General features: G+C 27.2%; 1 protein-coding gene across 1 annotated transcript; it reads right to left on the bottom strand.

Annotated features, from left to right (window-relative positions):
• Nucleotides 1-659: 659 nt before the first annotated feature.
• Nucleotides 660-1,308, bottom strand: OCT59_014941 (uncharacterized protein; the record flags this gene model as incomplete). The annotated part of the gene is made up of 2 exons (XM_066150334.1): nucleotides 660-946; nucleotides 1,224-1,308. The coding sequence occupies 2 exons, from the start codon at nucleotides 1,306-1,308 to the stop codon at nucleotides 660-662; spliced, it is 372 nt and encodes a 123-aa protein (XP_066002510.1).
• Between the last annotated feature and the right edge of the window lie 10,557 nt (nucleotides 1,309-11,865).

The following is an 11,865-nucleotide window of genomic DNA, read 5'->3' as shown; positions in this document are numbered from 1 at the left end:
TTCAGAGCTCTAACAAGGGTTAACTGTACAATTAAATTAAATAACAATTATTAATATTAAAAATTACATAATAAGTTACATAATTAATATTATATTTACTTTTATTTGTAATTTTATCAGTTTGTTTTTACCTTGATAATTCAAATTTATGTAAACTTGCAAGATTAGCTGTCATTGCCTTCCAATTTCTTTCCATCACTTTTATGTTATTTTATAAATTGCATCGCTAGATCATCATTATTTGTAAAATATGAAATTATATGACTAGCCTTATTTGGATTAATAGTATTTGTTATTTCATGGCCAATCATATGTATACGATTTTGTCTTTCAATTGGTCTTGAATTATATACTTCATGATCTCTTCGTAATTTAATTATACCTAAATAATTCAGCTTTCCTTTTGATAAAATATATCTAATAGTAAAATCTTTAATTATGTTAATAATGTTACTATTCTGTTTTGATAATGTAATAATATAATTAAATAAAATTTCATACTATGAGTAAGTATCATTATTAACATTATTATTCTTATATTATCTAAAGATGAAATAACTTAAGCTTGACGAATTTGATAATTGATATTTTCAATATTTGATAAATCAAGAACATCATCAATTCTTTCGGTAGTATACTTGGATGCTTGACTAATTGCATCAGAATTCAGAAATTTCGATTTCATCGTTTAAATCATTTTTAAGTTCCAAAATTGACTTAATTTCGGTTGATACTTCCAAATTTTGATGTTCTATCATTACAAATAGCAGTAATAATGAATGATTCATATTTGAAGTAGGGTCCATATCAAGTGCTTTAGCAAGTTCAGATGCCAATTTATAAGAATGTTTAATAGCTGAAGTAATATCCTTATCTGATGGCCAAGCACATAATTTTGCTAACTTGCTTGGATTAATATTTCTGATATTATAGTCAAAATGGTAACCTATTTGAAAGAAATATAAAGGAAGGAAGATTTATAATCAATTAACTAGTAAAAATAAAAAAACTCTTCCCACCGATCGTTCGATCACAAATTTTGCACTAGTAGTTTAAAGAAATATTTTTCGTTTATTATCATTTAAGTCATAGAAAATATTGTTTTTTCATTATAGAATTTGGGAAGAGTAATATACAGTGCTGGCAAAAAGTAATCAGAATTTCATTTTTGTCCATTAAACAATGAATAAATGTCATAAATACACAAAAATTTGTATATATACCCTTTGTAACCTGGCGAAAAAATTTGCTTAATGACATTTCATATGGTATCTTATTAATATTACTTTCAATTATCATTATTATCATTCTAATTTATTTAACGAATTTAGTAATAAGAAAATACAATTATGAGCAATTATTGAGTCAACTTAAATATTCTTTTCATTTTTTTTAATTTCCAAAAATAATATTTCTCTTAAAATTAGAATGTATCAAAGAAAATTTTTTTAAAATACTCAAAATTCTAGGTATTATCCATCTTTTTAAATATCATAAAATTTGTAAAAAATGATCTGCATAATTTTGTAATCTTAATTGGATGAGTTACTTCGGCAAATATTAATTCAATTTTGATAAAACTTTAGAATTATATAATTTAGACTATAATAAACAAATTTACTTCCATATGGAGCATGTAGTGGTTGAAAATTATAACGTTTAATTATAACTAAACGTATTTTTCAAAAAAAAGTAAAATTTTAAGTGATAACTTACAATAAATCATTCAATATTTATCTAAAATCAATAAAACTTTCAAAAATATGTGCAATTTATTCTGATGCACATGTTTACTTAAATAACAAAAAGTGAGTTAATTAGTAAAAAAAAAAGTTTACTTAGAGTAGACTTTTATTAATTAATTAACCAAATTTTAAGTTATTTTTAATTTCATCACAATTACCGGTTAGACGCGAAATTAGAGGTGATGTCAATAAGATAACCTATAAAGTATCCTTAAGTAAATTTGTTCGTCAGGTTATGAAGGATGTGTGTACAAACGTTTGTGTATTTATCATAATTATTCATCAATTAATGAACAAAAATGTAATTCCGATTACTTTTTGCCAGCACTGTAGAAGGGGTAGAATTTATCCAACCTTCAGGAAGTAGCACTTCAGCTGCTTCGATGAGCTCTTTGATAGTTCAGCAACCTATACAGATGAATAGTAATACTAACATAGGGCTGGATGCCTCTATGCATACTCAAACTAACACAAGTCACCTTAGTCAGAATACAACTTCTAAAGAAGCAAAGAAAGATGATGGTTGGACTATTATTAAGAAGACTCAACGTTTTAGTATTTTCATCCCGCAAGATAGTCTTCCAGGTGATAATATTATTGCTAAAAAAAATTTTGTATATAGGAAAATTTTGGATGTGCTTGGGCTGATTTCATTGGCATCAATTTCCATTAAAGGTATTAAGGTAATTCGAGCAATATATGAAACGGAAGTACGAGCGGCTGAAATTTGTGCCAAGAAAATTGCAGATAATAATGATTAAGGTTGCTTGCTGAAACCTAGGGGTTTAGGCAAGATGGCGTTTCGCCGAAAAGTGAATTCTGCCGAAACTATATTAAAGTTATATTAAAAAACTGGCGAAACTTTGGAGAAAGGCGAAACTGCCGAAACTTATTATAAATGCCGAAACTGCTGAAACTCTGCCGAAACTATAATAAATCTATAGTAAAATTTTGATGAAACTAATCGTAGGATTTTGAAGAGGTTTAGACAAGCAACCTTAATAATGATGTAAGATTTGCTAAATTGGAAGTAATTAACAATCAGCAATATGATAATTTTAACGATTATGAAATTAAAATCTGGGATGTTCCACTAGATGTGGACAAGCAGATGTTAGAAGTATATTTAAAAAGTTTTGGACCAATTAAAACCCTCAAATTTAATGTTAAAAATTTATACTATAAAGTAGTAGTTAGATTCAACGGTAAATAAGTGGAAGAAAAATTTAAAGACTTATGGTCATTGAGATTTTGCAAATATGCGTTTAGGATTTTTCCATCTAACTTAACCAAGGATGAAAGGAATTTACGTTTTAAATATGAGTTGAAATTAGCTAATTTACCCATAGGTACATACGCTGCAGATTTGAAAGATATTATTATACAAATGAAGGCGAAATCATGTTTTGTACCTAAGAATAGGTTTTCAAAAAATTATGAGAAAGAAAGGTTTGCATTTGTCTTTTTTGATAATGAGAATGACTTTAATAATGCCCTAGAAAAGAAATTCTCTTTTAACAATCGAGGCTTAGTTTTCGTTAATTATGATGCAGTCACGTGCCACGTATGTGGTTCTCTTTATCATCGAGTCGAACATGTCCAGAAAATCAAAGGAAAAGAAACATGTCATCAACACATGAAGTATATCAACAGATTTATAGTAGATATGGAGTAAAAGCACCCAGACCAAGTATGGGATTCAGACCATTATTCCCTAGAAATTCACAATATCAACCTGATAAGTCAGAAGGTATGTACAATTGGGATGAAAAAGACGAATAAGAAATGCCATCACAAGGTGCTTCAAGTTATGCTGAGGCTGCAAAGAAAATTAAGACAGTACCCAATGTAAGAGCAAATGTTTTAACATCAAGTCAAAGTCCATCTCAATCTTACAAAGGAAAAGGAAAACAACAAGAGACACAAGAACCAGTAAGAAAACCTTGGAATCAACAGAATATTAATCCTACACCAGTTAATAATGAAAGTGATAGGTTGGATAGATTGGAACGACAGATGGAAAAATTCATAAATATGATACAAAGATTGAATGAGAGGATTTCAAATTTAGAAATTAATCATATTAATCAAGCTGAGATTTTGAGTAATAGAAAAGTAGAATTAATGTTTGTTAAAGATGATAATACGTTCATGAATAATAATAATAAAAGGGTAAAAGAATTTCAACAAACACATGATGTATATATCGATAAAAATGTTTCGCCAAATGTACAAATTCGTACATTATCTCCTATGGAAGAAGATAGTAAAGTAAATAAAACAGTTGAGACAGAAAAGTTCATATATGAACCATTAACCGTGTTGGGTACATCACCTTCGTCCCCAAATAGTCAAGAAGGAAATACATAACGATTAGATAATTTTGAAGCCAGAATGGATCAGACGTTTAGTATTTTGACAGATATGTCTGGAAAATTTGACCATTTAATGAACAATCAAATACCATATGTCAATGAAGACAGGGCTAGTAAATTTAATAACGGAATTACCACCCCCAATATAATCAACAATAATAGTACAACCTATAGATATTCAACCATTTATTGATGGTATTATAAACATTAATAATACATTTAAGATAACAACAATTAATGTGTCAGGATTAAATACAACACTTAAGCAAGAACAAGTTTTAAATTATATGAAAATTAATAAAATTAGTTGTTTAATAGTCACAGAAACAAAACTTCAAACTGCTAGTGCGAAAATGATTTATAAAGATTATAAGGATATAACGACTTGGTGGTCATGCGACGATGATAACCATTTTTTGACTGGAGTCAGGATTATAATGAATAACGATTATGCAAAATATGTTATCAAAAAAGATATCATTGAAAATCAAGCTTTAAAACTTACGTTACTGTTGAAAGAAAAAATTCGTTTCACAATAATCGCAATTTATAACTTTTCGAATAATAGTCATAAAGATGAAATTTTGGAATTTTATATGAAATTAGAAGAAATTTTAACAGCTGAGAAAAAATTACAAGATAAAATAGTTTGTATTGGAGATTTTAATGCAAGTTATGATACAGCGATAGCTCAACAAAGAGCAAATCGAAAAATTTTTTGGAAAGATCGTATTTTTCAGATATTAAAAAAGAATGTTATAGTTGATATTAATTTAATTTACCATGATAAACCAGGACCCCGGATATCTCCAAAACAGGTCATAAGTCACACTTTCGGCAGATTGGCCCATTTTTCAGGGCTCAAAAAATCGTTTTTTGTAAATATCTCGGCATCCAGTGGTCCAATTTTGATGAACTTTTTTTTAAATTGTAGAGCTAAATGAGGGCTACAAAATAAAAAAAAGTTCATTAAAATTGAATTACTGGATGCTGAGATATTTATAAAAAACGATTTTTTGAGTTTCAGCAAAAAGGGGTGTTTTTGGCCAAAAGTCCATTATGACCTTTATATTAGATATCCGGGGTCCTGATAAACCGTTGAATACATGGAATAGATCAGATAAAAAATCTAGAATCGATTATATGTGGGTCACAGAAGATTTAGTACCAGATACTATCTACACGTCTACAAATAAAGTCCATATATTTGAAACTGATTATTTAGCCGTAACGGTATATTTCCAAATAGATGACCTGTTTTATACAAAACAATTATTTAAAAAGAAAAAACTAGAGCTCTGAACAGGTCAGCCAAATTCAGGTAACCTGACCTGACCTGACCTGAAATTCAGGTCAGGTATGAAGATTGACCTGATCTGATTGACCTGTTGACCTGAAACTATTGATTTTACTATATAATAAAAGTGAGTTGCAGTATTGCGATTCACTTTTTTATATTGATTTTATATAATAAAAGTGAGTTGCGGTATTGCGATTCACTTTTTTATATTGATTTTATATAAAAAAGTGAGTTGCGGTATTGCGATTCACTTTTTTATATTAATTCTATATAAAAAAGTGAATCGCAATACCGCAACTCACTTTTTTTATATTAATTCTATATAAAAAAAAGTGAATTGCAGTATTGGGATTCACTTTTTTATATGATTTTAATATAAAAATGTTGAATCGCAATATTTCAAGAAAAAACGTTGCGAAAATGTTTTTTCATAATATTATATTAAAAAAATGTTTCGTAATGTTTTTTTTTGATATTTCAATAATAACGTTGCGAAAACATTTTTTTCATAATGTTATATTAAAAAAACGTTTTGCAATATTTTTTTTTAATATTTTAATAAAAAACGTTGCAAAAACGTTTTTTTTCATAATATTATATTAAAAAAAAAAGTTTTGTACCATTTTTTTTCAATACTTTAATAAAAATAGTCCTGAAATTTTTCAGGTTTCAGGTCAGGTCAGGTCAAACAGAAAACCTAATATAATCTGACCTGACCTGACCTGAAAAAAAATTTCAGGTCAGGTTTATCAATTAACCTGACCTGACCTGATCCATTCAGAGCTCTAGAAAAAACATAATAATAACAATTTGAAAGTGGATTATAAGAAAATAGATAGTTAATTATGGGAAGCATATGCAGAAAAAATAGAAAAGTTATTGGATAAAGAAAAAGATATAATTGATAGCGTAGAAATTTTGATCAATAATATAAATAGAATATGGAATACAATTCGAGATACGTTTAAAAAAGCTAATAGTGAATTGCCAAAAAAGAAAGGTAACCCGAACAAAGAAGTGATACCAAAAACAATTGTGTTTTATAAGAGATTTTTACATAAATTATCATATATCTTAACAAATTTAACAGAAAAAAAGATCATGAGTTTAAATTTAACTAATTATAGGGAGTGTAAAAAATTTATAGAAAAGTATTATGAAACAATATCAGAAATATGTTTTAAATTTGCAATAGACATAGATGGACTGCTTGATAAAAATATAAAAGAGTTTAAAGAAATAGTCAAGATAGCTTTTAAATTAGTTCAGGTGAATTTTACTAAAGAAAGTAAAATATTGTTACAATAAAAAATGATGTGACGAAATCACGTGATATAACCATTGATCGATGGTAATTTATCGGGATGATTAATATTACCGTTGGATGATTAACATCATATAACGGGAGGATCAATGTTCAAAATGTTTGATATATCAAATATATCAAATATATTAGATATATTGCACATATTAAATATATCGCACATATTAAACATATCAAACATTTTAAACATTTTTAGCTTAGTGTTTTTACATATAAATAGATGCGTTATTTTTCAATGTATTTGAGATAGGTACCCAAGTCACTAAGATATTAAGTGATAATTTATTGATATTAAATAAAATATTTTATTGTTATAAATATCTTTGGTTATCTCATTGTTATTTGTTATCATATACACCTAACCTATTGATTTTTATTGTCATTTATTGTCATAATCCTTTATTTGTGTCTGATCGTATTTGCCATTTGGGAGTGCAATACTTTATTCACATCTAATCAGATTTGAAGTAAATTTGGTCAATTGATATTATTTTGTTTATTAACTTTGCATTAACTATTGTCATATTATTTATATCTATATACCTTCTGCTTACCCTAAATAATCTTTTGTTTATATTAATAAATAATACAAGAACTGATATTAACAATATATAAAGAAGAGAAAATGAAGTTTTATATCCAATGACAGTATGAGGATCTACAAGATAATAAAAAGAGGTTCCTAGATTCTACGTTGAATAGAAAAAGAAGTAAAATTGTCCTGGATAAAATAGTGATAAAAAAAAATTCAGTAAAACAATTAATTTCAGATGAGGAATTGATAGAAAATGAGTTGATCGAACATTTCAGATCATTTGCGGGAAAAAAGTTGAATTCAAATGAAAAGTTAAAAGAAAGATGGATTCATCAATATAACCCTAAACAAGATATAAATGAATGTTGGTATAACGAAGTTATTCAACCTATTAGTGAAAGTGAATGGAAACATATGATTAGACAGCTAGCAAATGATAAAGCGCCAGGAATCTCCCAAATATCGAATGAAATGCTCAAACATATGGGAACTTCAATGAAAAGTGTCACGTTAAAATTAGCAAATTTATGTTTACAAGTTGGTGATATTTCTGAAGAATAGAGACATGCGTTATTGTATCCTATCCCAAAGATAATGGATTGGGAATACTCATTAACAAAAACTAGACCAATAATACTCCTGAAAAGTGTTAGTGAAAATTATTACAAAAAGATTATTTAAAGTTATTGTAGAGCGTAATATATTAAAAGGAGGTAATCACGCAGGATTACCTGGTGGATCTACAGAGGCACCTCTAAGAATCATTAATACTTGTATCGAAAACGCAAAGAAGAATAATAAAGAGGTATGGTTGACTTTTCAGGACCTCTCTAAAGCTTATGATAGGGTAGATATTAAGATGCTTAAATTAGCATTGCAAAGAATTAAGATCCCAGAGGTTTTGATCTGTTTAATGATTAACTTATTTACGAATAGTAAAAAAAGTGTTATAAAAGAAAAAGGAATAACGAAACAATATACGTCTATCATAGGAATAGATCAAGGTGAGGTTATTTCACCGCTGCTATGGACAATTTATTATGATCCATTGCTTGCAGAAATTAATTTATTAAAAATGGGATATGAAATTGAGTATTGCTTTAAAAGTAATGTACAATTTGAGCAAAAAAAAAAACTCAGGATCAATATATCATCACAGTCATACATGAATGACGTCACGTGAATTACTAAAAATAAAGCTCAGTTAGAGCAGATCTTGAAAATTGCAGATAAATTCAACATTATGAATAATAATATACAAACAAATTATGATAAATTTGAAATGATAACGAATAAAAAGTTAGACAAAGATATTGTTGAAGTTAATTTCAGATCATCAAAAGAATGGTTAAACCATTAACATCAAAAGAATCTGTGAAAATTTTAGGTGTTTGGATTAATTTAAATTTAAGAACTAATTATGTCTTTAATCAGTACAAGGATATTATTAAAAGATATAATAAAACAATTAGCTTCAAACAAATAACAAATTTGCAGATGAAATATATATATAATCACATGATCATTCCTCGTGTTGACTATAAAGCATAATTGTTAGTTTGGACAAATTCTCAAACAGAAAAATTAAATTCTACCTGTAGATATATGTTTAAAAGAAAAGCGTCATTGCCACTTACTACTCCTAATAGTATTATACATTCATCATTGGGCTACGCTATTAAAGACATTAATACGATTCAAGCTTAAAGACAGTTAAGTAGATTATACAATCAAGTGATATCAAAGGTGTGATGAAAGATATTTTTGAAGTAGATTGTAAACAATTGCAAAGTGAATTATTATCTAATAAATTTCCATTAGCAACATGGAATATCAGTTTGAAAGACTTACAAGTAAAACACTGTTTGTTAGCTCGTATTTTAGCACTTTTATACGACAATATGTTAACCATAAAATCAAGTGGTGTGAAAGTTAATCAGATTCAAGAGGGATTAATACCAATAGTAGAAATATGTATACATAAAGAAATATTTACAAATGGAATTAGTAAGGGACTGAAAGGGAAAAATGTTTATTTCACTAGTCAGTTAATGTCGTCAGATAGTACACGTCTTCTGAGATATAAAGATTTGAAACACAGAACTAAGATAAATACACAGGATAGAATCTCTAGTTGGTTCAAGTTTATAGAAACTAAACTTATTGAAGATCCTTTAAAATCTAAGAAAGTGAAAACTGATTATCAATTAAGATATAATATACATAGTGTAGATACAAAAATTGATAATTTAAAAACAAAAAATTGGATAACAACCTTTCATGATCAAATAGGTAAACCTATAATAGGACGTGTTTTAGATAATCCAAATAAGGACAAAATTCGTATATAGAACATTGGATACAAGACCTAGAAAATGATCAAATATCACCATCAGTACAGTTACCAATTTTTAAAAAATGTGGAGGATGTGAAGTGAAAACGAATCAGATCAGAAATAAAAGAATATCAGCAAGTTTTAAACAGGCGTATAAAGTGTTGAAAAACGCCATGTGTTGCTCAACACCAAAAAGTGTAGAGATACGAACTCTTTGTCAATCAATACCACTTAAAAATGTTGAAAAACACGTAGTGCAACAGTGCTTTATGTGTAAAACAACATACAGTAAAATAACACTAGTTTAATAATGTGTATATAATGTATAAAAACGCGTATATTGATATTAAAAACACGTATAGCAATGTAGTTAATTTAATAATATTAATTTATTAATATATATATTATTGTATATTATTAACATTTCATTAATTGTAAATTTATTTATAAATACAGTTACAATACAAATTACATTAAATTATCAAATTATCTAATGAAAAATCAATTCCTCTTGTTATAATTGGATTACCGCGGATTTTTAAGTGATTAACGTACTAAATTTCTGTTGACAAAGCGCCCCTTGTAACACAACCATAACAAGATGAAGTTTCAAATAAAAAAAAACACAAAAATTAAGTTTCGTTAACGAAACTTACACAATCTTATTCTAAAAATCTGACCGAGGACTACAAAAAGAAAAGAGAAATTTAAAAAAAAAATAAAAAAAATAAAATAAAAAAATGTAAGTTTTATTCAAAACTTACCAATTCATTCCAAAATGCTAATCTACAGCAACGCCGCGTTTAATGTTGAGAAATCTAATTAAAAGTCCAACGCTGAAGGAACCGGATACCTATAAAAAAAAGATAAAAAAAACAAATTAAAAAAAAACTCAAGATTCGTATCATATTACGAATCTTGGGTTTTTTTTCCATTATTTGGAACTCGGAAGCCCACCCGAACCTATAAAAAAAAGAAAGAACGGTTAGTAAACCGTTCCAAAATAATAATAAAAAAACAAAAACCAAGATTCGTACTCGTACTTACGAATCTTGATTCCTTCGTTTGTCCGAAGCCCACCTGAACTTATAAAAAAAATACAAGAACGGTTAGTAAACCGTTCTAAAATAATAATAAAAAATAAATAATAAAACCAAGATTCGTATTTATACCTTACGAATCTTGGTTCATCCATTCGTCGGAAATCATCCGAACCTATAAAAATCAAAGAAAAGAACAGTTATTAGTAACTGTTCATAGTATTTTTTTTAAAAAAAGAAAAAGATTAAAACCAAGATTCAGAATACTTACGAATCTTGGTTCCTCTGATTTTTGGAAAACCACCCGAACCTAAACAAAAAAAAAATGGTTATTAGTAACCATTCATAATAATATTAAAAAAAAAATAAATAAAACCAAGATTCGTAATACAAATCTTGGTTCCACTTTTTCCAAAGATCATAAGCTACCCGAACCTAAAAAAATGAAAAGAACGGTTATTAGTAACCATTCATTAATAAAATTAAAAAAACAAAAAATAATATAAAGATTCGTACTTACGAATCTTTGGGTTTTCATTCTTTAGAAGCCCACCGAATCTAAAAAAAATAAAAAGAAGATCGGTTATTAGTAACCGTTTATTAATAAAAAAAAACAAAAAAATATATATATAAAGATTCTTACTTATGAATCTTTGGGTTTTTCCAATCTTTGGAAGCCCACCCGAAACCTAAAAAAAAGAAAAGAACGGTTATTAGTAACCGTTTATTAATAATATTAAAAAAAAAGAAAAAAAAATTAAACCAAGATTCATACTTATCTCACGAATCTTGGTTTTCTGTTCTTCGGAACTCAGAAGCCCACCCACTGACCTAAAAGAAGAAAGGAAAAAAAATGAAAAAAAATTACGAAATGTTAATAAGCGTTTCGTTAAAAAATGTAATAAAAAAATTGGAACGTTAGGCCAACGTTCTGATTGAAAAAAATTGAAAAAAAATTATATTACGAAACGTTAATAAACATTTCGTTAAAAAATGAAATAAAAAAAAATCAGAATGTTAGCCAACGTTCCGATTAAAGAAATATGAAAAAAAATAATATTACGAAATGTTAAAAAATGTTTCGTTAAAGAAAAAAATAAAAATTGGAACGTTAGTCAACGTTCTGATTAAAAAAATAAATAAAAAAAGTTTTGAAACGTTAAAAAACGTTTTGTAAAAAAATAAAATACAAAAAAAATCGGAACGTTAG

The sequence above is a fragment of the Rhizophagus irregularis genome, chromosome 22 (genome assembly GCF_026210795.1).
Source record: "Rhizophagus irregularis chromosome 22, complete sequence".
In the NCBI taxonomy this organism is placed as follows: Eukaryota; Fungi; Glomeromycota; class Glomeromycetes; order Glomerales; family Glomeraceae; genus Rhizophagus; species Rhizophagus irregularis.
Note: the sequence above shows the minus strand (reverse complement) of the source record. Positions and strands in the feature narration are given on the sequence as shown.